Source organism: Bombus pascuorum, chromosome 1 (assembly GCF_905332965.1).
Source record: "Bombus pascuorum chromosome 1, iyBomPasc1.1, whole genome shotgun sequence".
Lineage (NCBI taxonomy): Eukaryota > Metazoa > Arthropoda > Insecta > Hymenoptera > Apidae > Bombus > Bombus pascuorum.
In genome coordinates this window covers 33,987,865-34,015,725 of record NC_083488.1, presented here as the reverse complement: position 1 = coordinate 34,015,725, position 27,861 = coordinate 33,987,865, and the positions used below count along the sequence as shown (strand labels likewise).

Here is a 27,861-nt window from a genome sequence, read left to right as displayed (position 1 = left end):
TACGATCCATTTTGTTACGTTGAGATAAACACCGCGACATTTCACAGATGTGGTTTCGCGTTTCTACGAAAAAACATGTTTACGAAAGAAAAACAACTCGATACATTCTATAGGAATTTATAAAAGTCAATATGTAAAGAAGCGGTACAGTTATGAATATTATTATCGGCACAAGATAATTATTTACTCAAACGATACTGCCAAAAATTAGGAAAGAATCATTTAGAAAACTTACTGACAATATATTTACTATAGACGACAGGTGAGTGGAGATTAGATAGCTTCGTTTGTTTGCATGACAATATATATGCTTATATAAATTCGAGTATCGATTAGCTAATATTCATACTTTTGCTTTAGTTTTTGACTATCAGCATGGGACACGCGTGGAAAGCACTTCTGCTAATTACTTTCTTCTTCAACAATGGTAAGCTCTCGTTATTTCCGGCGAAGATAAATTTAATTTCTAGCGAACTTAGTGGAAATATTTTCATTCATCACAGGTATAGCGAATGACTGCGTGCCGTACCGTATAGATAACGAAGTAATTGCATGTATTTGCAATGCAACATATTGCGATGGACTACCAGATGGTAGACCGGAACTTCCAGAGGAGGGTAATTCTTATTGGTATGTGACGAATAAACAGGGGCTGAGAATGAAGATGTCGGAACTAAAATTTGATAGCTGCGAAAATTTCCCTGTGGACGTAACGTTGACCTTAGATAATACGAAAAAGTATCAAACTATTTTTGGCTTCGGTGGCGCATTTACCGATTCTACTGGTATAAACATAGCAAAGCTCAGCCCAGCTACTCAACTTCAATTGCTTCGGTAATCATTGATATTTACAGAGATAATGTGATCGATATTTTAAATATCTACGATACTATGATATTTGTTTTCGGTAAAAATTGCGCCATGCAAAGAATGTACCCTGTACTTGTATATAATTTTATTTTTCCATAAACCTCGTCGCATATCTCTTTTAAATTTATTGAATTTATTGAATTGAATTGTCGATTGAAATGTACGATGCTTTTTATTTTACATATATAATTATAGCGTTGAATTATTTATAGAGCATATTATCATCCAAAGGAAGGAAGCAGATACACATTGGGTCGTATACCTATCGGGGGGAGCGATTTTTCAAGAAAACCGTATACGTATGACGATACGGCCAATGACATCACGCTTAAACACTTTTCGCTTGCGAACGAAGATTTCGATTACAAACTACTATATGCAAGGAAAGCGCTTGAATTCAATTCCGAAATTAAATTCTTCAGTGCTGCATGGACTGCTCCATTATGGATGAAAAACAACGACAACGGACTCAGTACGTACGATAAAAGTGTCCTAAAACAAATTAGAAAATCAAAAAAACGGTACGACGAATGAATTGTATTAACGATCGATTCGTCAAATTAATCTAATAATTATTGAATAGCTTTCTTAAAAGAGGAATATTATCAAGTCTATGCCGAGTATCTGCTAAAGTTCCTGGATGAATATAAAAACAACGGTGTTGATATGTGGGCAATTACAACTGGTAACGAGCCAATAACTGCCAATATTTTTAAACTTCCAAATATCTCTATGGGATGGGAACCCGAAGCAATGGCTGATTGGGTCGCTAAGAACTTGGGTCCAACATTAGCATCATCGCCGCACAATAAAACATTAATTTTCGTCTTAGATGACAATAGACAGGTATTACCCAATTTTGTCAAACCAACGTTCCAAAATCAAATTGCAAATCAATACGTTGCCGGGATAGCTGTACATTGGTATCGAGATTCCGATACTCCTGCAGATGTATTAGATCAAACCCACGATGAGTTCCCAGACAAATCTATTTTCATGACCGAAGCATCTGTAGTAGGTAAGCCTTTCACGTGCACACGTGCACTCACGCAGTATCCTATGTACGAAAAATGCGCACTTTTTACTTGTGAAGGATTATAAAAAGTCGAATTTGCAAAATAATTAGTTTACGAACTTATATCGACATGGTACTTCTCGCCATAGGACCTCCGATATGGAACACTCCGAAACTTAAATTGGAATCGTGGTCTCGAGGTGAAAAATACATTTTAAGCATAATAGAGGTAAAAGAACCTACGTGATTTTATGGTCGTTTTAATTGAAGAATACTTATCCTATTTTTAAATATAAAAGTTAATCGTTAACGAAACGTGTTTTGCATCAAGCACATGAATCATTGGTCAATTGGTTGGGTGGATTGGAATTTAGCTTTGGACGAAACTGGTGGACCAAACTGTATCGATAATTATATCGACGCCCCTATTATCGTCAACCCGAAAACCGATGAATTTTATAAACAACCTATGTATTATGCTCTCCAACATTTTAGCAGATTCGTTGACAGAGGTTCTGTTAGAACTTCTATTACCGATACTGATACTGTCAAATCTGCAGCCTTCGTTACACCTTCAGAAGAAAACGTCGTTGTCCTATACAATAGGTGAAAGAAATTGTTATTATTACTATCATTGCATAATTATTTAATATGAAATGATGAAATGTTTATTTTTATTCTAAACAAATTTTTATCTTAAATTTCTATTTCAGGGCTACTTCCCCAAAACACGTAGTTTTGAAGGATGTACAGAAAGGTACACTTTGTTTAGAATTATCTCCGCAATCTATGAATACTCTGAAATACAAATAGTATTAGTAATAGTATATACTTCCTTATTACATTATATCCTTATATTATATATTATATTAGTTCTAATTGTAAATCGTTATTGTAAGAGATAAGTCGAATAAAAACCCATCAGTGGAAATAGAAATATTTTTGTATATAGTTCAATGTCATGTTCAATTGATGTAATCAAATTGTTATCAAAAATGTAGACCATTTTCAAAAGTCAATATTATTGCTACGTCGCGTGGGACCGTCCGTACGCAGTTCTTCGTGGTCTTACCATCAGAGGCCCACGCACCGTAATTCTAACCCTCGATAAACCTAAGGAACCAACATAAACAGAATCTTTTTAACGGAATCTTCAATCCTGTAAGTATTTTCTGTTTATGGCTGGTACTTAAATCAGTCCTTGGGTTTATTACTTAAACTTAAAACGAGTATTACTTAATGGGAAAAGGAAATATTACGTGACGGAAAAGCTGGTTTTTCCCATGAACAATGTCACTCACAAGCCACGTTGGTAGGAGGCTTCCTTCCTCTATCTTCCCTCATTAACGTGGATTTTAACCAATGGGCATTGCAGATCGTTACCCTACACTTTCCTAACGAAAAGTCCTTCGTTCAAAGGACACGTCCATACCGAGCTTTTCTCCGTAATAACATAAGAGCGAACAGTTAATTAACACCGGTGCGAGTCAAAAACAGTTCGTCACATTCTTCATCATATTTGCCAACACGAAAGGAGTCTCAGGTTCGTAGCTTGTCATTTCATACATAATTGTATCACACTGAAGTTGTTGGATCTTTTAAATATATTATATAACCTGTTAAGATCAGAGTTATATTCACTCAACCAGCCTTATTATCCCAAAAGAAATAAGGAATCGATCGATCAAATCGTAACGGGAATTTACGACTCCCGTTGGCGCGCTTCTTCGAGATCGCGTCTCCCCGCGAACGGTCGAAAGTTCAATCATATCATATGACGAAAAATTTCATTCCAATAGTAAGATTACTTTATCGATGCAAATATCAGCTCTTTTATATTGTATGTTAAACTATAAAAACGCGAAAAATAGTTATTTAAAGACGTATAATTATTGTTGTACGGATAGATATTGAAAGGAAAACTATTGAAATAACGTTCTAATTGAAATTTAACTGATAACTGTTCTCTTTATTTTTTATTAATACAACATTTATATTCGAGATACATAAGTCTAGTGGTTTATGCATCTGGATAATATGTTTTCGCCGAACGGCCTATTTTTCTCTTTTTTGGATTTTCTCTTAAACATCTTGGTATATAAGCCGGCTTATGCTGATTTAATCTTCGTTTCGCAGCAGAGAAACCAAACTGCCACGGGTCCAATTTCTTATCAATCGGGCGAGTAGCGTTATCAATCATAAATATTTTTTGCCAATTATATATTTCAGGCTGTAACCTATAAAGCAAAGGGAAATTAATATTTTTATGTGATGATAATTAATCGTTTCTTATTATATATAATAGATTATTTATACATATATGTACGTACTTATGTCTTGGTCTATTAGACATAAGGTACTTAAATGTTGATTCTAACCATGCTCTTCGTTCGGGGTCAGTAATGTTAGCAACATATTTCACAGATTCACCTAAGTATGGTTTCATATTTTTACTACTTCGTGCTGCAGGCATATTGATATAAAATGTGATCAATTTTTTTAAAACATCTTCGTTGAACCCTTGAATTTTTCCATCCTCTATTTTATCGAACAACATCATTGGTTCTGTTATCCAACACATATTACGCAAAGGATTGTTATCTGCATATTCCCAATGTAATAAAGTGGTGTTCAACTGGTAAACGCAAAAGGACCAATATTGACCGTTTGTCAAAATTGTTTGCGATACTAATGGATACGTTATATCGTTGAACGTAGAAAAGCCTGAAATTAAAAAACGTAAGAGGAAATAAAAAAAACATGTTCTTTATATACAGTATATACATATATACTGTATATAAAAGTAAGATACATTGAAGTAACTTTGTTAAAAGAAATATTTATCGCATAACGTATTACCTTGATAAGAAGCCTGCGATAACAACCAACTATAAGATGCAAAAATAGCTTGCACGGTAATTTCTTCTTCATCCTTAATCTTTGAATTAGAAAATAAATTATTTATATTGTGATAAGATAACAAACCAAATTCAGCAGGATCACCGGGCCAGAAACCAGGTATATTAGTTGCACGTTTGTACGAAAACTTATAAGATAGTACCCTAGGATCAAATTTGAAATCAGGAATACTTAATTCTGGATTAGTAGAGTATATTGGAGAAATAATCTCCCTTAAAGGAAATTGATGTCTTAATTGTAGAATTGGGGAACCAACATATTGAACAGGTATATTTATTGGATCATTTGCAAATTCTTTCAAATGTTCTGTTTGCTCTCTTGTTTTTCTTTGTAGAGTTGGCCGTTCTATGCCACCTGCGAACCAAAATGCTTCTACTCTTGGATTAAAATCTACTTCAGTTTCCAATAAATGTGGTATCGTCGAAGATAAAGCGGACAGCATTATTCGATTGATTTGAAAAACAAGTGCATTTGTAACAGCATCGTTTAGCAATTTCTCTTTAATATTTTCTACTTCCTCTGTTATTTCTTGCTTCTTTCTGTAATATATATTTATGATATTAATTCTATAGATTATGTAAATGTAAATTTATTAATACTTTTGTCGCTTAAGGGAAAATTATTATTATTACTTTTATACTTCTAACATAAGGCAATTATACTCACAATCTATGATTATATTCAAAAATAATAGCATTTTCTATATGATTTTTAATAGTTTGTACCAGATCATCTAATTTTTGAGTTGTGATCATTGAATCATAAAAGTCAGGTAATTTATTATCATTCGTAACATGAGTACGTGTAATGTATTGAGCATGTTTCAATGAATTGTATGGAATTTTTCCTTCTTCTAAACATAACGATTTCCAACCATAGTAATGTGGCATATTTATACCAATTAATTTCTCCTCTACAGTTTCTATTTTTTTAATTTTATTATGCCAGTTTTCGTGTTTCCTCTTAAGTCTAGCACGATAAGATAAATCCAAAATAGGAGGATAGATTACATTTTCCGTATCATCCAGCGTGATACTCGCACATTTTCTTATAACAGTTTTTAGAATACTTGTAGAATAGTTTGACAAAGATTTCTGCAGCCCTGTATACATGTTAAAAATCGCTGAATATATTTAAATTATTATTGGAAATACAGAGGTTATGTGTAAGTCTTTAACTATATTGCACACGATTTTCTGGTTATCGTTCACACATCTTCCCACGAAACTTATATTTTATTTAATAAATTATGTAGAAAATACTTTGTAGAAAAAGTAAATACTACATATAATAAAAATAATAAATTACAGGAGATATACACACTTGTGTATATATATACATATGTATACGTGAACTTATATATCCATCAATCTTTAACCCTCTCGCTTCGGGTGCCGCTTATAGGCGGCGACCACGTGACAAATCCTGGGTTCGGCACCCCATATATCGGGAATACACCAATGCCATCTATAGTCAATAATATATTTTTTCGTTATCGGCAGAACATTTTCTGTTGATTTTATTGATATATTGAATTAATCACTTCTTAAAAATTACTTATTGTTGAAACAACATCAAAACGTCTTACGCAATATATTTGAAACTATCAAACGATCGTATACTGTTTCGTGCTAAAAAAATCTGTTAAATCCATTGACAGTGAAACGATATTTCATATCGTTTCCACGCACACTGTACTCATTTTTGGTGCGCGCTTCCGTTCAGTGACAGTACTTCGGCGGACTGAACTGCCGAAGCAAAAGTTAAAATTGACCAATGGATAAACTCCTTTGATCACTTACGAATCAAAAATATATAAAATCTTATATATTGATATAATTAATTTTGTAACCGTAGAATCTTAATTCTGTTAAAAGTAACTGTTAAATTCTTAAAATGTTAATTTAAATATATATATTGATTAAAGCAGTAATTTTTAATCTTATATAGAATGAGGCATAAGTTATATTTTGTTTAAGATCTCTGTGACATCCCGCTATTCGAAGTATTCGCTTAATATGTACTTAATGCGTACTTAATGTGTCATACCTTAACGTCAAAATAAAGAGGTTAATGAAGTTTATGAGGTTAAGGTAATTGAAAAATGTCGAAAGCAAGAAGAAAGAAACCGTTTAGCGGCAAAGCAAAGAAACAGCAATTGCGAACTAAGAAGCAACGACAAAGTTCGGCTTTACTCAGTATGTATGCACAATATAATAATGAACGATACGTTTCATGTATCAAATATTCGAATTATTAATTTTATGTTATAATTAGCAGGTGGAAGTCACAGCGGATACAAGGAAGATGACACAAATTATTCTAGTGATGTTGAATATACTGATATGCAAAGAATTACTAAACAGCCAAAAAATAATTCTCTTAGAAACAGATATAATTTACAATTCTTTCAAGACAGCAAAGAAGAAGTACTGAAACGAAAGAAACAATCCAGAAGTGCTATTGTACCTTTATCTCTTGAAGATCAAGAAGTTTCAAATAATTATTTTCCACCTGAGATTGATATGCCAAAAAGGCCACCATGGGACTTCGATATGTCAAAAAAACAGTTAGAATTGGCGGAACACAAGTATTTTACTGTAAGCAATTGTAATACACATTTATGTTCGTTGAGATAAATCTAATATTGGCTTACACTTTTAGGAATATCTAAAAAATATGGAAAAGTTAAGTACCATCAGTTACTTTGAATTAAATTTAGAAACTTGGAGGCAGTTATGGAGGGTTCTTGAGATGTCTGATATTCTATTAATCATTGTTGATATTAGATATACCGTTTTAATGTTTCCTCCGTATTTATACGAGTATATAACGAATGAACTTAAAAAAGACATGATTTTAGTATTGAATAAGGTTGATTTAGCACCACCAGCTTTAGTAATAGCATGGAAAGAATATTTCCATACCATATACCCAAAGTTACATATTTTGATGTTTACTTCGTATCCTACTTATAATTTATGTGGAAATAAAAGCGATACAGAGGGAATGAAACATAGACGGAGAAAGGGAAAACTTAAAATGGCCGCAGAAGGAGCCCAGAAATTGTTGGATATTTGTAAAGAGATTGTTGGAAATAACGTGGATTTAACTTCTTGGCAAGAAAAGATTCAAGAAGAAATGCAAATGGAATTTGATTTAGATGACGCCGATCATAAAAGCAATATTACTATAGAAAAAGAAGATACAAGTTATATCAAACATGAACGTTACAAAAATGGAGTTTTATCCATAGGATGTATCGGAACTCCAAATGTTGGAAAATCGTCCTTAATGAATGCATTAATGGGTAAGCAGTATTTTGATAAATTGAAATTTAGAAAGTGATAATATTTAAATATTTAAATGTCATTTGTTAAATATCTCTTATAGGCAAAAAGGTTGTTAGTGTGTCACGTACACCAGGACATACTAAACATTTTCAAACTATATTCCTTACAAAAACCGTTTGCCTCTGTGACTGTCCAGGATTAGTATTTCCATCTACAGTACCTAAGCAACTGCAAATATTAATGGGATCTTTCCCAATAGCTCAAGTCAGCGAACCATATACAACAATTAAATTTCTAGCTGAGAGAATAGATTTACCAAAGATACTTAAATTGCAACATCCAGATAACGATGATACATGGTGTGCTATGGATATTTGTGATAGTTGGGCTTCTAAACGAAATTTCTTCACAGCACGAACTGCTAGATACGATTCTTACAGGGCAGCTAATTCGTTATTAAGGATGGCCCTTGAAGGGAAAATTTGTATATACGTATATCCCCCAGATTGGACTCTTAATAAAGGTAATTGTAGTTAGACGTTGGCATAAATAATTTACTATTTTTAATATAATCTCTTTCTATCTTGTAACAGAGAAGTTGGAGAATCATTCAGAAATTGAACTAGTTAAATGGATTCAAGCTAAAAATAAAGATGTTAGTGATACGAGAGAAATATACATCTCGTCCGAAGATGAAGATGACGAACAAAATCTCTTAGAAAATCGAGAACACGAAGAGAAAACATCACAAGAAACATCCGATAATTCTGACGATTCTAATGAGACAACAAGCGAAGACTCAGAAATACCGCACGTAGTTAACAAATTTGAAGCACTGTCCGCAGATATATCAGAAACAAATCCTTAGTTAGTCGGTGTTTAATTAATATTTTATTCATTCCTTTGGATACATGTTTTATTATATGTTAACACGTTCATGCTGGCGCTGTTATTTGTGTTTCTCGCCGCGGGATGGTGCTCGTATTCACGTTTACAATAAATTCACAATATTGAATTGTTTTGTTTTTAAATAAATTTTACTTTTTTCAATTAATATACATTAAATTTTCAATTATATTGAAATTTTTTCTAATCACTAAACGAACTACATTTTTGGCGGTACACACCGGTTGGTGGAACGTTCAAGTATGAGCCACCCGGTGGTATGCGCCAACGTGAACGTGTTAAATTATCTATTTACAACGAAATAGAATACAATATTTTTAACGAAATATTTGATAAGTAGAAACAGTATATACTATATATATATACACGCATTATTGTTCTGCATCTAATAATTTCTAATTATTTATTGTATTGCTCTTTATATATACATTAGCTTTTATTACTGTTTCGTTGGTCCACTATACAGCAATTATTTATTAAAAAGAGCTCTTTCATCTAGAAGCATAATCAGTTTTTATTTTGCTATTTAAAATTGTTGGCAAAAGGAAGAAATATTTATGTCGTTAAAAATTCATAGATCTTTAGATAGCTTAAATTTTGAGGCCTATCGAATTTTTTATGTGATAAAATGAACACGAGATATGCAAATATGAAATGAAAAAATAGGCTTCATATAATATATCGATACAACGTGCTTAGTATGGTCAACAAAACTAACTTTGAGAAATTTAAAGTTACATCTATAAAGTATTAAAGAATAGTGTATCTGCAAAGTTAGTCCTCTGTTACTTTCTTATCAAAATATCATCTTCCATATTTCAGATATCATGAGCATACGAAGCAATAAAATCTGCAAGCGACATTTCTAAGCTCCCAATAACTTCTTAACAGAATAACCAGGTATCGAGTAAAAGAACAATAATACGACTAATATCAATGCAATTGCTATTATAGCTTTCAGAATTGCCCATTTGTAGTTATGCCATACTATATATTTAACAGATTTCAAAGGATTCAAAAACCACATGAAAGATGCATCTGGCCTGCTGAAAAAAAAGACAAACTAATTAACGATATAGTTTTTTAAACGAACTAATCGAGGTACTGATTAATCGTCAAATGTATCATATATCAAAAAACTCGTGTTGAATGTTAAAACATCGTACGATTGTTTTTATATTTACTTTGGTTTGTCAAGCGGATCAGGTTCGTTCCTTCCAAATCCTGCAGGATTTTTCTCAGCCTCTTCTTTCGTTAACAAATGAATTTCAGCTTCTACTTTACCCTAAGAATATTTTCTATGTAAAATACTTTCAAGTTTGTACGAAACACATCAGAACGAGTATGAATTGATATTTACCGTTAATTCCATATCCTCGTTTTCTTTTTTAACGTAGAAAGGCCACCAACCTTTTATTCGTTTCTGTTTGAAAATATTTACGGTTGGCACAGATCCATCGGTCTTTAGCATACTTAACGTACAAAGCTTGCTATTCTTTGCGCCGCGTGGAAATCGATTTAAATCGAGAGTAATAGCACCCAGAAAGTCGTCGGCTGAAAAATGATCTGCATCCCAGACCTGTGCACAGTGGATTCGAACGATAACGAAAATACAAATTAAAAGTATGATTAAAAGGATTTTTTCTTTTTACTTGTAATTCCAAACGAGCAGGAATCTTGCATTCAGTTTCGTCCCAGCTAAACAGACTTTCTTTCCGATTGATAACGATCTTCTCTTCCGCTACGAGATAATCGAATGGAAATATAAAACGCCAATTGAAATTGCCTTCTCCTGTTAACGATCTATAATGAATGTCCGTAGATTGGCAATCTTCGGGGCCTTTCAGCCATCTAACAAACAAATCCAAGCAAAATTCACCGTTCTAACGAATTTCCAAACTATGTGCGAATTTCTTATATAAATACGCGGAATACCCTTTCACGTAAATATCGCTCATTTTTTCGCCAGTAAAGAACGCATCGTCTTCCAGTATAACGTCGTCGGTGTTCCATATAATGATCCGAAGCTCGTAACTTTTGGGTTTTCTCGGTGAAATATCGATCGACGGTCCTGGCGAGGGCATGTCCATAGGAAACATGTCAACCCACATTTCCAACTTTCCTTGCTCGATGCCGGGTTTTTCAGGATTGTAAAGTGGACGTGTTTCCACATGCTCGGGGACCAAAGCACAACCGATTCTTGGAAAAGCATGCCATTGGTGAAGAACTGCCAGTGCAAGATGTTCTTCTATGCCTAGTAAGATAAAGATTATTTTTCTAACCTTTAGGAAATCGACGTTCTGCCGTTTGCAAAAAAATCTACCGCTTCGAATCTCGGTATTTACCTTTCGTATGAACGTAACATTCCATTTCCTCGTCCGACAAGGAAAACGTTTTTCTTCCGATCGTTACTTTTCCGTGCGAATATACCGGTCCATCGATCTTTCCCTCTTTGCAAAGCTTCGACAGGATCTGCGTCGGTTTCATCGCATCTCTCCATTTGTTGTAACCAGATCTGGCAATAAAATACGCCGACTCAAGCACGTCATTTCATTTTAGAACAAAGCACTGGAAACGTTCTCGTTCGAAAACTTACTCGTCGTATTTTTTGGCTAGACCGCAAGTAGCACGATGCCGGCTATAAAATCGATTTTCCAGATCGATCTTTGTTTCACCGATCATATCGTCTGTGCCGACCAAGTCCCAATCCAACACTTGAACGGTCAACAATGAATCTTGCGGGAAGGTTGCTTCTATTTCGAAACACCTTGCAAATAAAACGAACGAAGATGTAATGAGACAGGTCGTAACGAATAGTACGCGATCGCATCGGTACGTACTTGCCGAATACGGGATTCAGTTGTTTCGACACGTAATTCTCTTTGTCACTGATTCTTTTACCGCCTAGTTGCAAAACGACGTAAGGATCTGCTTTACCGTTTAGATCGCAAGGATGAAGATCGTTCGCCTTGACGATATAAACTCGTACCAGTACGTGAATCGGTTCGTTGGATGGTACACCTTGAAAAAAGCCATATTGCGGATCGAATCCCATCACCGTGTGATCTATCAAATCCCTAGGGAGAGGCCACTTGTAAACTTTTAAGGCCCCTTTGAAGCTTCCCACTATTCTGGATTCGTCTTCGGGCTCGTCGCCCGTTTTCTTTCCTCTGTAAAGTTCGAACGTGTGTAGCCATTCCTTGAACTGTTCAAATTCTGGCTGAGCTTCCAATTCGTTCGGATAAATTTTCAACAGCGCCGTTTTCGGGAAATTCCGATAGGTGTGCTTAGGGCTGAGTTTCGAGACAAACCTAGCCGCGTTCGCAGTCGACTTTAGGCCAAACAATCTTTTCGCTGCAACGCCAGGACTCTTCTCGCCCGATTGGTTCGCTTGATTTTGATTGGAACTTTCCTCCATGTACGTCGGAACGGTACCGTTCGCTTGTGCTTGAAACATTGGTTTCTCTCTACGTAGTTCCTTGTTTTCTTCTATCATCGCTTCAACGGAAGCGAAGTATTTGGTCCACCAATCTTGACAACCATCTTCGTCCTCGAACGTGTAGAAATCGCCTAACGGAATTCGTTCGATTCGATTTCTCGGTGTTGCGCTCCTTTCACGCTTCGATACTTTTTGCATAACTCGCGTAACTTACCCATGCTTCCATCGTTGATCAGACTTTGCTTTTTTTTTATATTCTGTTCCGTTTTGTCCTTCTTCGTTGGCCAACCTTGTTCCAAACCCAGAGTAATAATCGCATCTCCGATACCAAACTCGAGATCGGTCAGAGATTCTGGCAAAGACGGGTATTGCAATTTAATCTTCGATGTATCGAAACCTAAAGCGAAGGAGGATAATTAGCGAGAGTATGGTGTATATGCATACCGAAATATCAATACGATCTATTCCATCTATGACTAACTTGGATCACAGATCTCCCAAGAGTCCGAACTCGAAATCATTTTACCTGTGTATTGCTGTAATTGATACAGGTTCTTCTTTCTTTCTTCCACATCCTTCGCTTTCTTCGTTTGTGGATGGTACATATACTTATGGATCGAATTTATCGTGTGCGTTCCAACGAGAGTGTAACGACCGAAACTTCTGCAATCTACAGCCCTGATGGTCAAAGGTGGCCGATAGAGCTCCTGTTCGGGCAATTCCAACTCCAAAAATTTCACCGGTGTATTGAAATTCGGATTTTTCTTTGCGTTCGTTATAACCGAAGAGTAAAGAATATGACCGGCACATTCGACGTCTACTCGAGGCTTGTCCACGGTCATTAGATGGATCCTCTTCAAATCCCTTAGACCCCAAAACAGCACCTCGATTCTGCCACATAAGGCGATAGCACGCGTGTGAAGGAGCGAACTGATGTTCGATGAAATTCCGATGACGTTGCAAAGTTTGTGAAAACTATTTAAAAGTAATTTTACCGGTACTTGGAGAGAGTCGGTCGAATTCCAACGGGAACCGGAAGAATCGGTCCCCGATCCTGAGCTGCGACGGGGGTTTGGGTCGGTATTTCCTTCGGGTCTGGTAAAGTGGGAAAACCATAATCTTTCGTCTGCGGATATTCGAGTAGCTCGAAAACGGCAAGAAGTTCGCCCGCCCTTGCAGCGCCTCTCGTTACATCGTACCATTCTAACGAAGGTGGGAATTTGGGTGGCGTGTAAGATTCCGAGGCGAGTTTGACGTGAGGTCGCGCGACCGCTCGACCTATGTACTCCGATTTCCCCTGAAACCATCGTACGTTTACTTCGTACAATCTTCTCCAGTACAAGTTTTCGATTTTAGATCATTTATCGCGGAAATTAACTTTCTTTTCTCTCTTTGTCAAATATTCTTTGAAAAGTTATCTCTCAAAAAGCTATCGTCCAAGTTTTATCGTAGTTTACTACTTATCTCTAAGAGTCGCGTATTAAGATATTCTCATTCGATCGAGGAATTTGATCTCTTACGGAGACAGCGTATAGCCACGACAATTACGAATCAGTTTGATCGCAAAACCGACTTTGGAACGTTGTTACCTAGAGATCGATGCTGAAAAAATAAAATGTGGAAGCGTATGTTTTGCGTATGAATGTCGTATATCGTATACAAACTGTTAAAGCAGAGCCCCCATGCAGTGTTATATGTCCGTAGATAGAAAATGACTCTGTAAAAAGAGAATCGGAAAAGGATGAGAAAAGAACTATAGTCGCTTGTACAAAGATTTTCTTTGCGTGTTTAATCGAAAAATGTATAGCAACAAAAAATAAAGCAAAACTTATGTACGTCGAAGAAACTCTCTATCGTGACATACCACTTTGTCTTGATCGAAGAGTTCGACGACGATCGACGGTGGATCCTTCTTAATTTCTTCGTCGGTTCCGTAAATCAAGATGTCGTCGAAAAGAAGAAGTTCGTCCCACGTAGGACTCAAGGTTTCGTCGATCACTTGAGTAGAGTTAGAAAATTCGCCGCAAATAACTCTGGCGAAGGGATCGGAAAGACCTGACGCATCGCTGCCGATCAGAGATCGGGCTTGATACATGTGTGCTCTTAACTGGAACTTCTACTCGATAATTCAGATATTTTCATAATAAAATTGGACAAACGGGACGATCGACAGAGTGAGAATAACACGATTGTCAAATACATACGTGTTTTTCCACGTAATGAATAACAGTGGGTGGTAAAGCGCGCGGCCTGTCCACGTTCCTCAACTCGTGACTGAGTTCGTATCCCTTTGGCAGACCTTGGATAAAGTATTTCTTGTGCTTCAAGATACCCAGCCACATGTAGATTTGTAATTTCGTTTGTATGGCCCAACCGGAAGGTCCGAATCGTTTTTTCCCTGGAAGCTATCGATCGATCGACGTTATTGTTCGAAAACGATAGACGCGAAACTAGTCGAACACGTTGCGAGTTATTTCGTTTCGTCGACTTATTCACAAGCTACGAGAGATAAATTAGACGTAAGATAAAACGAACGTACTTTGAGAAACATGGTTTGAACTTTGCCGCAGTATCTGCCACATTCTTCGTCGACGATCGAATATATTAAATCTCTTCCGAGTATTCTATGGTACGCGACTCGACGTCCGGAACTAATTACCCAAATGAAAACATCCGGTAGAGAATCTTGAGGCTGAAAATCGTGTTTTCCTTTTAACGGTAAGATACCTACTTTAAGGAGGGAGCAACTTTGGCGAAGGATACTCACGTCCTCGACGAGGAATTTTAATTTCTGTAAATAGCTCTGTGCAGTCTTCAGTCTTTCCTTAAAACTACTCTTAGTGATCACGGCTTTAAGATTGCGCGACATAAGTCCCATACTTTCTAATTCTCTTTGACAAAGTTTCGTCCTCTCTTTATCGAGTTTCGTCTTTCCAACTCCCGGCCCGGTGATACTCGATTTACTGATGCTGACGTATCGGTTACAGTTGCTGCTTAATTCGTCCAACGCGGACTTTAAAATTTTCTCGCCTGTACAGTCGTCGGCGTGCGACTGAGCCTCCGACAAACCCTCCTCCTGCCCCAAATCGAAAATCCCCGTTGATTAAAGCAGATTACCCCAACTATACACTACGATGGAAACGTCTGTCGACTTACCAGCTTATCGGAAATTTTGCTGATTATATTGCTATTGTACATTCTACGTCTATAGTCGGGCCAGATGCTCCTAACGTGAAGGCAAGGTTTGTCATCCCAGTACGGCAAAAAATAATACATTTTGTCGTGCGTCATCGGTTTACAGGCTGGAGTGGTACTCTGCCAAGATCCGCTCAACACTTCCTGCAGCTCCTCTTGATCGGTACTCGTTCCACTTTTTGGTCCCATTTCGCATATCTGACAGCGACCAATTAAAATTGTTCGTTAAAATCGATTTTACCGACTTTTTTATCCGTCCAACGTACTCGAACGTGGATGAACGACACGGAGCGACACGGTATAGAAGAAGATAATAAAAAGAAAGGAAGGATTCCATCGATGCGCGAGCCTCACCTTGGAGCTTTCGTTGTGACCGTCTAAAGCGTTTCCCGCATTCCCTATCGATAATTCGAAATACATTGGTTTGTCGCCGAGTTTCTTGTCGACCATAGTGGCGTCCATTATGGTGGCGAAAAGAAAAAATTCTTCGTTCCTGGCGTAAACGGATTCGTTGATGGGTATCGTGGGTTCGACTTCCACCTCCGATGGAGCCATTTCCACGTTGTCGCTTATTTCTGTCCTAATGCTTATTAACAATCTAAAGACACAGGACGATAACACGTTTAATATTTCCGTCTCTCGTTCTCGGGAAAGTAATGGAACGCGATACGATTTTCAATCGAGAGAAAATAAACGAAATAGAGCCATAACCTTGCCCTGTAAGAGATTCCTTCCCCCAATCCAGCGTTCAACGTGGAATGCTTATCTATGATACTGTAATCCCTGATGCTTCCGTAAAAATGGATAAAAGCTGGTCCAAAAGTTGGTAGAAATCCCTTTTCACCGTCGTTGCTGATTTTCTTCAAATCGACAAAATGCGTGCCGATGACGGTCGCGTGAACCGGGTCGTTGTCGCATAGCTGAATTTTAATCCTCTGACAGAGAGGTGGAAACATTTCCGTGAAGACGATCTGCTCGTTCCAAACTGGCGCGTAACTGTGCCTTTTGACGCTCGTCTTACCCTGAATCGCGTGGAAAAACTTACTCGAGGGACTTTTGCCTCTTTCCATCTCTTTGATCGATTATACACATAGAACGTAGCGAAAACTATCTCGCGCATAGATAAGAAATTTGATCGATCTTACGGTTAGTCCGGCGAAGGACACTTGAACGTACGGATCGACGAGATCCTTGATTTCACCGGTAAAGGCCTTCTTCACGTTCGCCATGATGCTGCTGTTCATCTTCGGCAGCCCATCCGCTCTGTACACCTTCACGATAAACTTGGCCCTTTGTCTCTCGATAGGCACACCGTCCGGTAGCAAAAGATTACCCTCGATATCGTCCTCGTCCTTCTCGCTTTTCGGAGGAATCTTCACGGTGTCGCCTTTCCCGATCACGCTTATGTCGCACTTCAAGTAACCCTTGGGGCCACCAGCCACGTCGTCCGGATCCGTCAACAGTGCCCATTTATGGTAAAATTGATGATCTACAGGGTAAACGGGAATTACTTTCATCAAGATAGAACGCGATTTATCTTTAAATATGTACGTCGTACATACATCGTAACACGAACAGAGAAAGGTTTTAAAGTCGATCGTAAACACCGATTAAGCGGATATGTACATGATTTATGAATAAATGATAGAAGATACAACTTTGAACAGTCATTCGCTTCCGATGCATCTTTACGACTTTTCAGAATCTCAACTCGCCGATAAGTTGTAAGAAATTTAAACTGTCGTACGTATCGACGATACTTTGACCGATTAAAGCGTTTAATTAACTGTTATTACCCGAACTGATATTACTCGAACGTTATTCGCGATGTGATAAATTAGCGTCGCGTTCGCGTTGACGGACGATCGTTATTCGCAGAAACGAATAATTATACGCTGGATTAGCGATTATCTCATGTGCGTACTTACGTAACGATTTCCAATGTACTTACTACTACTACTACTTTCTATTTATTTGCACCATTGTAATATTTCAATCGGCTCTAACGCGTTCATTTTCACATTGTAAAATAAATGTGTTTCATCGATAAAGCGGATTGCATGTTTCTTCTCGTAATACGCAACGTATTACGTACAAATATGGTAAGAAGTATTCTACGCTACAGAAGCGGCATGACTTAGAAACTATGGTACTAGAAGCCAAGTGTAACAAATTTTATGCAAGCTGTGAATTTAAACGATACCGATGAATGATGAAAATATGACACGATACGAAATAGCTGTTTCGCTTCTTTTCACTTTTCTTTTACTTTTATCGCTTTTACTTCGATCCTTTTCCGCTCGAACGTTTTATTTATACGGTCTTAGTAATTTTGTTGTTCCGCCCTTTTATTTTTTGTTTCATACACATGCATTTGTAAGCGATTTCCAATTCATTTATTTTAATCGATGAAATTTATTCGCGATACTTTTATCGTTTACGAGTTGATAAACGAAATTGTTCGAGTACGTAGAAAACGCGTACGATTAATTAACGTTGCGACTTGGATGAAAATATAGTAAATTCGTTACTTTGCAATCAGAATATGGGATAGAATGATAAACGTGTAATTTAATGGAATATGTTTCAGTTTGATCGAAAATATATACATTGATTCAAATTTTCGTCTATGGAAATATCATGTTACTTTCAATGGAACGACAAAGAAAATTGTTTGCTCAGCTTCCTCGTCGGCACTGACTCGATAAAGGATGAAAGACGGTCGGTAATGATTAACAGTAACCTTTAGGATCCTTTTCGAAGGACTAAAAAAATATACCTGGTTGTGCCCATACAGTCGCGATGTCTAATTTAAAGATGCCCAGTGTTAGATTAGCGCGTAAGAGATTCCGCGATTGCTGCACCTGCGTATCAATAGAAGGTATTCACTACAAGTAATCTTAATTCATCTTCTCCTCGATTATCATTCATCGCGTAAAGTTGCCTTTCGCATACGTGTATCTAAAGATACCTGTTCAATCAAGCGAATAATTCTAATATATTTCGATTTACGAGTCAAAAATAATTACTCTCGTTAATTCGTCTCTCGAATCCCCTTCTCTTTTATCGCGTTTGCGTCTCTTACATATAAAATCGATAAATTTAACGGTAGGAGCGATTGAGTCGTTCGCTGTTTCAACACTCTGTGGAGAACAGATGAAATCCATCGTGCAATATATGCGAACTCTTTAAATTTTCATATTCATTTCCAGTACACTGAAATACGATATTCTATTTGCAATACGTCATGACAATCATTGTCAATCGCCTCAGGTTCTCGTTCAGATGGGAAATGAAAATAACTAATTATTGAAATACAACGTTGTCGGCAGTCAATTTCTATCGATTCAAAAATCCCAACAAACGGTTGATAAACTACCGATAATTACGCGACTAATCCTTTTATCCGGAAAGCGAGAAACCCATTCGTCCTCCTGTTTCGAAACATTTTTCCTATTTTCATGTTCTTTTCGTGATATATATTGTACGTGTATGTTTACCGATTTATTGCCGAAAACGTTTTATTTAAAGCGCGATCAGCGGATTCATTGCTTGCACGTATCGTATTTATTACAGAGTATCGGGGGCCAATTAAGAGCTCTAGTTATTAATAATCTAACGAAGCAAATAACTCCCTAACTTCTATAAACAGCAATCTCGCAGTTGTGCGAGATTCAAGGAAACTCGACGAGCGACTTACCGATAGCGTGATAATTTTATCGAACAGCATGACAGGTGGCATGTGGAAATCGAAGACAAAATACTGAAAAACAGAACGATATTAAAAATATTATTTTACCAAATAATTTCGTAGCCTTCTATACGCTTTCAAACTGAACGATCACGCGCTCACACACGCAGACTCGATGTCAAATGAGAAAAACAAAATGCGAGATCAAGAAATTCGAAATGTATTTTAAAACGCGAGAACGAAAGAAAAATCTGAAATGAACAGAGCTATTTGCTAAATGTTTAAAAAAAAAAAAAAAAAAACACCGAAACGTAGGTATGTACGTTATATCTGTGCAACGGAGTTTATATCGACTAAATAGTTTATAAGACAGCTCGTAGGAAAAATACTATTATCGTAAATACATCGTTCTGCTCTTTCGTCCTTTCTACGCCCGTTGTTCAGTTTGCGTTTATAAGCTTTCCGATAATTTTCCTTCGGCTCCCTTCGAACTTTGTTTTAAAGAAAATTCATTCCAAGGAGGACGTATACGTATACGATATGTACGTGTGTACCTCATTGTAATACGGACAATTCGTAGATTCTTTGACGCTGGTGTATTTTCGTTGGTCTCCGATTTGTACGCAAACGACCGGATCCATGTTCAGACCGGCCAACTGCCTCGCTTCGATGATAGTGACGCAAACTTGATAGTCTTGTGCCTTTAATGCGGTTTGTCCGGTGTCGACGGTCTGAAAAAACGGAATAGAAACGATGGTTCGGTGAAATTTCCTTGCAAGCTGCGTCGTCTCCGACTCGAAAGAAACCGTTCGTTCTCAAGACGAAGACGGGTCAGCGAATTCTTATGCAAATGCTGTTACGCAATTTATCGCGCCATTTACTTATTTCTTTCCAGTCGGGCTACACTCGACAATGCCAATCTCTCGAACGATCTCCGTTTTATTTGCAATTTCGGTACTTGAGACACGCCGACGCGGAATACATTAGCGAGCTTTCTACGTGTTCCCGTATAATTCGTATCAACGTCCAATGCTGTTAATCGTTTCGTTACACAACAATAGAGGGAGAAACCAAAAGCTAAATGTTACGCGTAATTATAGCTTTAATCGCTGGAAGGATCGATCGAACCTTTGGCTTTGATTTCTTCGTTGGTTTCACGATCGCCTCCTGAGTTTTCACCGTATTCGTTCCACCCTGGCTGTCATAATCGGACACGTTCGTTTCCAAAGAAGTCATCGAGTTCGTTCTCGAAGGTTCGTTGGACGTGGTGCAACTCGAATCCCTTCTATCGAGTAATTCGCTGGTATCCGAGCCGCTGTCGCAGGACCGAGCTCTGGGTGGTCTTTGCTTCCCCAACTTTATAAGAGATCTCATGCTTTTCAACGTCGAACTCCTGCTACAAAGAATTGCATTTTCCCCATTTTGCCTGTTACGTTAAGCCAAAGTGTATAGAAGTCGATTTGCCATATTTTCAAAAAGATTTCATCTCGTGCTAACCCTGGTACTATATAAAATATAAAATATAAAAATCGTTAGACTTTGCACGAATGTCGAAACGATCAGCAACGAATTAAACGGTCTAGCGGCCTCGCCCAGTTAATTCCAAAAAGCTACCAACAAATACCGAGACACGATATTTTGCAACAAGTGCTTTCAGGTTCCCATAAATTGCCATCGGAGTGTGAAACACCTACGGCGCAACTAATTTCGAAGACGGTAAGATCAACGTAAAGTGTGTCTCACTAATACGCGTATTCTCGCGCGTATCGTCTAAAAAGGAGATATTATTTAAACTAAGACAATGATGAAACGTTAAACAAGAAATGCATATTTTTCTACGCTGTTCCATCCTCAGTTTGTTTTCTCTGTGTGTTTGTAATAATACCTGCAGAAATACGTTATATATAACCAACCATTGTTTAAAAAATTCTCTATGTACACATGTAGGTATATTCGCCGTTTATAAAATAAAGTCTGTACCAACGAGAAACGTTCCGTGGCTGTTGGAAGCTTCGAGAAAAGAAACGATAAATATCTTTCGCTCGGCAGTTTCGGATTTCTTTTGAGAAAAGCAAAAAATAACGGAAGAGGCAAACGGAGAAGAAAACAAGACGGATATTACGAAAATGGAAGAGAAAGAGAAGTTCGGCGCGGCAAGGCGATCTCGAGATATCTACTGACAATTTCTCACCTCTTGCGATCCGGTGACTTGTCAGCCGTCAGCAGCGAACTACCCCTTTGCAGAAACCCCCGTTTCGAACTTTTTTGAGGACTATGCCAAGAACCTTTTCTTTTGGCGGCATCGCTGTTGCTATTAGCTTGCTCGAGGCTTCTTTCAAGGTTCGCGATGTTTTGCTCGATGTCGATCAGCATCTGTTGTTCATCCTCCATTATTTCCGAGGCCGCGTACGAGCTGCAACTTCCGTCAGGAGGGTTGTATCGAATTTCAAAGCAGACGACAGCCTACGCATATTAAACGTGTTTTGTCATATCTTGGAAATGACCCGATGATCGTCTCCGCTCGAAAGTTTAGCCCAAATTTCATTTAAAACGACGCGTGCATCATTTACGTTTGCCCCGATGTAGATCGTCTATCGTACGCGATTATTCCTCGGAGCGCGGCAATTCAACGTCGCTTGAAATGGAATTGAACGCGGAAACCGTTATCGCAAGCATAGGTATGTATATGTGTTTCAACGTACCGGAAGTGGCTTGTTATTGAGGTCTACTAAGGAATCTGTGACAATGATTCGACCTTCTCGTATCACCGTCTGTAAAACCAAACCATATTTCGCGAGCACTTTTTCATTTTTCAAAACGCCCCGCGATACCACCGACAGTTGCAGCACTTCTACTTCGTCCACCGGTCTTCCCAAGTTCCAAGTGAAGCTCTGAAAAATGTTAAATCACGCTAAGATTTTCCATGCTTTGTAAATCGTGCTTTGGTTTAGCGATTTTTTAATTTTCTTATGCTCGAAGGAAACGAATAAAACAAAGACAAAAAGAGTAGTTACCAAGCTTGATTAACCGTTGTAATATGTTCTTCTGATATTTAAATGTCAACATTATTTATATTTTTCATGCAAGCAATTACATTTTTTGTATAGAAATAAAAATAATTAAAACAAAGATGCGAGCAACAGCACAGCGTTGACTAATCGATACACCAACTGTGTAACGTATGAACTAACGCGAATGAAATATTTTTTTCCTTTCCTGCTTGTATAAATCGCGTCGCTTAAATAAAAACGACAAAATATGTCTTTAGTCGAAAAGACAAAAATCCACTCGTCGATGTAACAAAATATCAAACTACAGTAGTATTTCTAGTACGAATTGAAAGTCTTAAATTGCAAAAACGTTTTGGTAAACTTAGTTTTAATGAAGTAAAAAAGTGGGTCGCGATGAGTACTTGATATACAAAATATGTATACCGGCTGCACGCTCGTTTACTGCGCGTCAAGCAAGTCAGTTAGGTGCGCACAATCGTAAACTACGTACGAAAATTCGATAGTTGCGTGATTCGTATTCCTTCGAAATTCCTTTAAATTGTGTAAAACTATTCCTAATAAGAATCGCCGTGTACACTGAAACGGCGTTTTCAACAAGCTCGAGAAAAATGAAACGATTAACTAAACCACAGCCATTCAAACTTTAAACGTAACATTCTCTGTGTGTTAAAATAAAAATTTACCAAAATAATAGATTAATAGTAATTTTAATTTTATTTAATAATAGTAATTAATAGATTAATTACTGTTAACCTTATTATTAATCTATTAATATTAAATTAATAGATTAATAGAATAGCTAAAAGTTAAACGTTTCTCTTCTACGTTACCTCATCTACCGTAATATGGTCTCCGCTTTCTTCGAGGCATTTTGAGTAATGGGGGACACCTGTAAAAGATTTTTCTGAACAATCTCGATATCATAGCATTAAACGTAATTTCGATATCCACGACAAGTTTCATAAACGAATAAACGAATTACGCGATCGCATTTAACGATGGTTCCTTTTTAAGTGCAATAGCAGGTTAGTGTAGTTTTACGGGAAAGCTTTCATCCGTTATTAACATTTTTCCAACTCTTATAGCGTTACATAGTCGACCGAAGGAAAAAACGACGATAATTCGATGCTCGTTTATCGTTAGTTATGTTTACGAGTGCGACGAATTGCACACTTTTCCCAAGTTCTTAGATATCAAAATGTAAAATGTTACAACAAAAATACTGTTAATTATTCCGTGTCCTATCGTGTACCGGTTAAATACTTCCAACATTTTGTTTCTCGTTATTCGATTTGCTTGCCTTTTACCAAGTTTAAATCGTAGTTTTATCTAAACGAGATGCAACTCCATTGCTTACGCGTAGTTTCTCTCGCGACTAACAACGGTATTTAAGATGTGCAGATAATCTCGTTGTCAGTAATTTCTACTATGTACGTTAAAGTAGAGAATCGTGTTAAGTCTCGAAAATGTATACTTTGCTCCTGTCTCCTATAGAATACGTTACAAAGAAGAAAAATACAAGCCAACTATGCACATACTTTCCTGAATGCAAAAGAAGGGATAACCGAGTAGTATCTGAGTAGTAACTGAGTAGTGGATAGAATCGTATCTAGAATCGTACCTAACAATAAGTAATATTAGCAGCGTTGGTCTGAAGACGAGAAAAGAATATGATAAAATTGAAATAACAAGTAGAATTTGTACGATAATTGTGAATGATAAACACGCGTATTTATATCGCTGCTTTATAAAACAGTCTGATTATTTTAAAACTACGTATAAATTTCGACTCATATTTTGAAGAGTCCTGTTTTGCGGCCAAGTTTCAGGACAAAAAATACAACACAAACAAGAATACACAAAAGCTCCGCTCCCCAGCGGCTCAAAAAAAACAAAAATAAAAAAGATAAACACAAAAACCGAAAAACCACGACACATAATATAGCATGGCTACGTCGTACCGTCGCGTATCGATACTTTTGCCTAACACACTTTACTCTAATTCATTGTTTATTGTGAATTGCAAAAATGTATCAAAAAAAAAAAAAAAACAAATCTTGGCAAAATAAACGACTTAAAAAAAAAAAAAAATAGTCTTTCAGCAGAGAAACTATTTCGTTCGAAGCATAGTGGAAAGCAAAAAGTTTTCCGCCGTAACTGTATTTTTATAATGGTTACTCTTCCGCGTAAACGTTAAATATCTAATCTAGATGGCTCCTTTGGAAAATATAACGCGTTAAATAAGTAGGTTAAGAGGTAACCGCGCGAGAAATTAAGACGTCGACAGCGGATTTCAGGAGAAAGAAAAAGGAGGCAAAATTCTTCCTGCGATGCGTATCAAAATCGTATCACGATCGCACGTGTATACACGTACGTATATTAATTAACTAACTCTGAATAACATTGAAACGTTTAAAGAGGTCGAGGATAAGATCTTGACGCGCAACTTTGTATCACGCTAGCTGTGGATCGTCAGTGAACGATCAAAAGTGGGGCAAACGTGATTAAATAAAAGTTTAATATGCAGAAGCCGGGTTAACCTCCGGTTAACGATTCGCCGTTGTCTCGTCTTGCCTTTGAATTTTCCTTTACTTTCGTACACGACCCTGCAAGATGACCGACTAAACCGACTACTGGTTGGTTTAACGTTTGACCTAACGCTAACCTTTGCATTTGTATCCCCTAAGTCCTCGCGCTTCGATAAATATTGCAAATTGCGCGTCCACGCTCGGCCGAACTGGCCTTCGCTTGACAGTTTATTAACATTTAGTTGCATATCCAGCGTTAAACAAACGAGTGACGTGTATTTTTAAACATTGACATTTTCCAAACATTAATTTTAATATTTACAACTTGACCGATATGTCGAGATTTCGAAAGATTTAAAAGATTTGGCTAAAAAAAAAAAGATTCGATTTTTAATAATATTCCTGATCTTGGACATCCTAACGTTGTTATTTAACCCTGTTATTTTTTTAATAAACGCGGATATATTCGTGCGCTACGCGATCCAAGGTATAATCAAATTTGCCAACGTAAAAAGGTTGCGTCAATTTTTCATCACCGTTGAAACTAACTTTATACGATAAGTATACAGAGAAACGAGAGTAAATACGTGTAATTCGTTTTTTCAAAGTTGCTTTTGTCGTTTTATCCTAAGAGCTTTTTTTTGTCGTTCCACGAAGATAATTGTTTGAATTGGAAACACAAATAGTATCTGCTTCTGATTAATCCAGCCAATATCTGTCACCGCTTTAATGGTATTGTTCAACGGTTTGCGGTTTGTTACACGGTTGTATATATTACGAAACATACATACATATTTGTTCGGAGTTAGCTACACGAAGAGAACGATCAATCGATGGACTCGAGACGGAAAGATAATGCGTTTCTTCTAAATACTTGTATAAGAAGAATTACGTGTAAGGAGCATAAAGCATCGTGTTTCACGTAGCAATTTTTGTATTTTATGCGAGAACTGCTTGTTTCCTAACGATTGAAATTTTGTAAAAGATTTTTTCTAAAAGATTAGATACACAAGATAGATATCGTAAAAATCACGTGTCGATTAAACGCGATAAATCTGCGTGCGGTAGCTGCTCTAGATAGAAATATTTATTTATAGATGAACTAATTTTAATCAATATCACCGATTAACCTTATGAAAACAGTGACCGTATGAAAACAGCGGGGTTAGTTACATTACACGATCGAAAAACGAGAAGCGCTATTTTCTAATCGATCAAAGGGATGAAGACCTTTGCCAAGCGAATAACAGGTTCGAATAGCGTAGTATCCAAAGAAACTCGTGAAAGAGATCGCAATGAAAGTCATTATCCTACACGCAGTCATAGAACTGTGCACTCGCATCGTTAATCAGTCGATCTTGCAATTGATTCGAACTTGCAACGTCTCGCAGCGCGATATTATTATCTTGACAAATATCTGTTACGTTCTCCGTTCACCGTAATTAACTCTGAATTATTTACTTTCCTATTTATCCTTAAACAGCAAACGGATATAACAAATTTTATCAAAAATCACGTGGCATAAATTTGATAATTCTTTCGAATCGTTCGTTAATTAACGTTCGTAAAGAAGATATATTCGTTCGATTTGAGTGTAACGGAGAAGGAGAATCTAACAGCCACTATATTTATAATAGTAGCGTAAATATTTGTAACGGTATTAATATACATATCGCTTCGTCCCGTTATATACATATGTATAACATTTTTGCATACAATTTGCGATCACACGGAATTATTTAAAACTCGGTATTTGAATTTGGATCAGTTAGAGAAACATGTACGCTGACATGCACACGTTATACGCTTGTGAAATATTTGCATATCGGAAAAAATCATATTTAGAGACGCTGACTAAATAAACGGGTCGAACAGTATTCTTTGAATGTACGCGAAAATGATATTATTCGGATTTCGCAGAATGGCAAATTAAACCGAACGCAAGCCACCCTTCGCGTGTTACAAGAAAACGAAGGGAGAAGGTGACTAAAACGACGTAACGAAATTCTGATCGATTGTCAATTATATTTACTCGGCGTCGATCGCCGTTCACGTTCATCGCGCAAGTACGTCTTCAAAGTTCAATTGCCTTCGTAAATGTTGAGAAAAGCTTAACGACACTTTTCTATCGGAAACCGAATGGGTAAGTGGTCGTTACGGTTGACGCAAGCTGTGTATTTTATCGGTATTTTCATTGTCGATCGTCGAGCAATATCCCTTGAAACTTACCCCGGAAGTCAACCTTGACAACCTTGTCTCCTTTGCATTTCAGTCCTTGAAAATTCTTGACGATAACGACGAGCGCCATTCTACGTCGAACGTTCCGCAAATTTCACTCGCGTCGTAAATTTAGCGTTCGTTAAAGGCCGTACGTATCAAGAGAGCCGAGCAAACGGGTTACACCGCGTGTTCCGTTCCTCCGTTCGTACGCTCTTCGATCATCCCCAGTTAGACGAAAGCAAAGGGAAGGGCCACGGCCAACTGTACGAATCGAATGTCCGACTTCCGCGTTAATTCGACGATGAAAACGACAAAGACCTCGTGTTTAAGCGAATGGCGATAACATCGTAAGATGTTTCCGGTAAACGGATATTTTCAAACCGGTGCGGTGTGGCGATTAAGAAACCGAGTGCGAGCGAGCGAGCACGTACCCGAATCGAACGACAGACAAATTCGGACTAGGTGATGTTCGCGCCTCGTACAACCCCCGAGTCCTGTCCGTCCTACCGGACCTACCCGTTCTGCTATCCTGGAGAACCAGCGCACGCGCCACTTGCTACTACTCTGCCTACTACAAACACGCAACACATACACGCACATACACACACACACAGATTGACCGTGTTACGCGTCATCGACGCAGCTATTCATCGCGGCGTGGGCGACGCGCCGCTTCGCTCACCCTGCACCCTTCCATTCCCATTACTCGCTATTCGCTTGCCGCGTTCTTTCCCCTAATTTCGCCAGCATATTCTCGAGAACATAGCAAATTGC

At 37.4% G+C, this 27,861-nt stretch overlaps 4 protein-coding genes across 7 annotated transcripts; 2 read left to right on the top strand and 2 right to left on the bottom strand.

The window, feature by feature from the left end:
- The first annotated feature begins 278 nt into the window (after positions 1 to 278).
- LOC132911898 (lysosomal acid glucosylceramidase-like) lies at positions 279 to 2,842 on the top strand. Its single transcript, XM_060968922.1, has 7 exons — positions 279 to 427; positions 504 to 834; positions 1,083 to 1,342; positions 1,454 to 1,888; positions 2,035 to 2,114; positions 2,217 to 2,491; positions 2,599 to 2,842. Exons 1-7 carry the CDS (start codon positions 376 to 378, stop codon positions 2,696 to 2,698), a joined length of 1,533 nt encoding a protein of 510 aa, XP_060824905.1. The 5' UTR covers positions 279 to 375; the 3' UTR covers positions 2,699 to 2,842.
- A 991-nt stretch (positions 2,843 to 3,833) lies between these two features.
- LOC132911821 (large ribosomal subunit protein mL65) lies at positions 3,834 to 6,172 on the bottom strand. Its single transcript, XM_060968796.1, has 4 exons — positions 5,471 to 6,172; positions 4,745 to 5,343; positions 4,216 to 4,609; positions 3,834 to 4,122 (listed from the first exon to the last, which is right to left on the bottom strand). Exons 1-4 carry the CDS (start codon positions 5,914 to 5,916, stop codon positions 3,906 to 3,908), a joined length of 1,656 nt encoding a protein of 551 aa, XP_060824779.1. The 5' UTR covers positions 5,917 to 6,172; the 3' UTR covers positions 3,834 to 3,905.
- A 630-nt stretch (positions 6,173 to 6,802) lies between these two features.
- Positions 6,803 to 8,968, top strand: LOC132911759 (guanine nucleotide-binding protein-like 1). Of its 2 annotated transcripts, none has more exons than XM_060968678.1 (5): positions 6,803 to 7,002; positions 7,085 to 7,404; positions 7,469 to 8,114; positions 8,198 to 8,620; positions 8,691 to 8,968. In XM_060968678.1, the coding sequence occupies exons 1-5, from the start codon at positions 6,909 to 6,911 to the stop codon at positions 8,963 to 8,965; spliced, it is 1,758 nt and encodes a 585-aa protein (XP_060824661.1). In that variant the 5' UTR covers positions 6,803 to 6,908; the 3' UTR covers positions 8,966 to 8,968. The 2 variants fall into 2 exon arrangements, with proteins under 2 accessions (XP_060824661.1, XP_060824652.1); XM_060968669.1 differs by having other exon boundaries at positions 7,082 to 7,404.
- Positions 8,969 to 9,392: 424 nt separating this feature from the next.
- Positions 9,393 to 27,604, bottom strand: LOC132911701 (otoferlin-like). Of its 3 annotated transcripts, none has more exons than XM_060968561.1 (27): positions 27,097 to 27,604; positions 23,170 to 23,228; positions 22,031 to 22,219; positions 21,520 to 21,791; positions 20,457 to 20,721; positions 19,883 to 20,059; positions 19,338 to 19,400; positions 18,417 to 18,501; positions 16,783 to 17,126; positions 16,349 to 16,659; positions 15,992 to 16,235; positions 15,599 to 15,835; positions 15,210 to 15,518; positions 14,982 to 15,134; positions 14,647 to 14,847; positions 14,307 to 14,558; positions 13,438 to 13,739; positions 12,969 to 13,333; positions 12,657 to 12,839; positions 11,844 to 12,573; positions 11,600 to 11,770; positions 11,349 to 11,518; positions 10,939 to 11,257; positions 10,656 to 10,854; positions 10,364 to 10,582; positions 10,188 to 10,288; positions 9,393 to 10,049 (listed from the first exon to the last, which is right to left on the bottom strand). In XM_060968561.1, exons 1-27 carry the CDS (start codon positions 27,173 to 27,175, stop codon positions 9,869 to 9,871), a joined length of 6,180 nt encoding a protein of 2,059 aa, XP_060824544.1. In that variant the 5' UTR covers positions 27,176 to 27,604; the 3' UTR covers positions 9,393 to 9,868. The 3 variants fall into 3 exon arrangements, with proteins under 3 accessions (XP_060824544.1, XP_060824534.1, XP_060824552.1); XM_060968551.1 differs by having other exon boundaries at positions 20,457 to 20,724; positions 27,097 to 27,603; XM_060968569.1 differs by having other exon boundaries at positions 14,310 to 14,558; positions 20,457 to 20,724; positions 27,097 to 27,603.
- Positions 27,605 to 27,861: the final 257 nt, after the last annotated feature.

Coding starts and splice junctions, on each gene's coding strand:
- LOC132911701 (XM_060968551.1), bottom strand. CDS start 27,175: ATGGCGCTCGTCGTTATCGTCAAGAATTTTCAAGGACTGAAATGCAAA. Junction 15,519..15,598: donor GCAAAATTTCCGATAAGCTG/GTAAGTCGACAG, acceptor GATTTGGGGCAG/GAGGAGGGTTTGTCGGAGGC. Junction 14,559..14,646: donor TTCATTACGTGGAAAAACAC/GTATGTATTTGA, acceptor ATTATCGAGTAG/AAGTTCCAGTTAAGAGCACA.
- LOC132911759 (XM_060968669.1), top strand. CDS start 6,909: ATGTCGAAAGCAAGAAGAAAGAAACCGTTTAGCGGCAAAGCAAAGAAA. Junction 7,003..7,081: donor ACAAAGTTCGGCTTTACTCA/GTATGTATGCAC, acceptor TGTTATAATTAG/CAGGTGGAAGTCACAGCGGA. Junction 7,405..7,468: donor CGGAACACAAGTATTTTACT/GTAAGCAATTGT, acceptor TTACACTTTTAG/GAATATCTAAAAAATATGGA.
- LOC132911821 (XM_060968796.1), bottom strand. CDS start 5,916: ATGTATACAGGGCTGCAGAAATCTTTGTCAAACTATTCTACAAGTATT. Junction 5,344..5,470: donor TTTGAATATAATCATAGATT/GTGAGTATAATT, acceptor TATATATTACAG/AAAGAAGCAAGAAATAACAG. Junction 4,610..4,744: donor ATCGCAGGCTTCTTATCAAG/GTAATACGTTAT, acceptor TTTTAATTTCAG/GCTTTTCTACGTTCAACGAT.
- LOC132911898 (XM_060968922.1), top strand. CDS start 376: ATGGGACACGCGTGGAAAGCACTTCTGCTAATTACTTTCTTCTTCAAC. Junction 2,115..2,216: donor ACATTTTAAGCATAATAGAG/GTAAAAGAACCT, acceptor TTTTGCATCAAG/CACATGAATCATTGGTCAAT. Junction 2,492..2,598: donor GTCGTTGTCCTATACAATAG/GTGAAAGAAATT, acceptor TTTCTATTTCAG/GGCTACTTCCCCAAAACACG.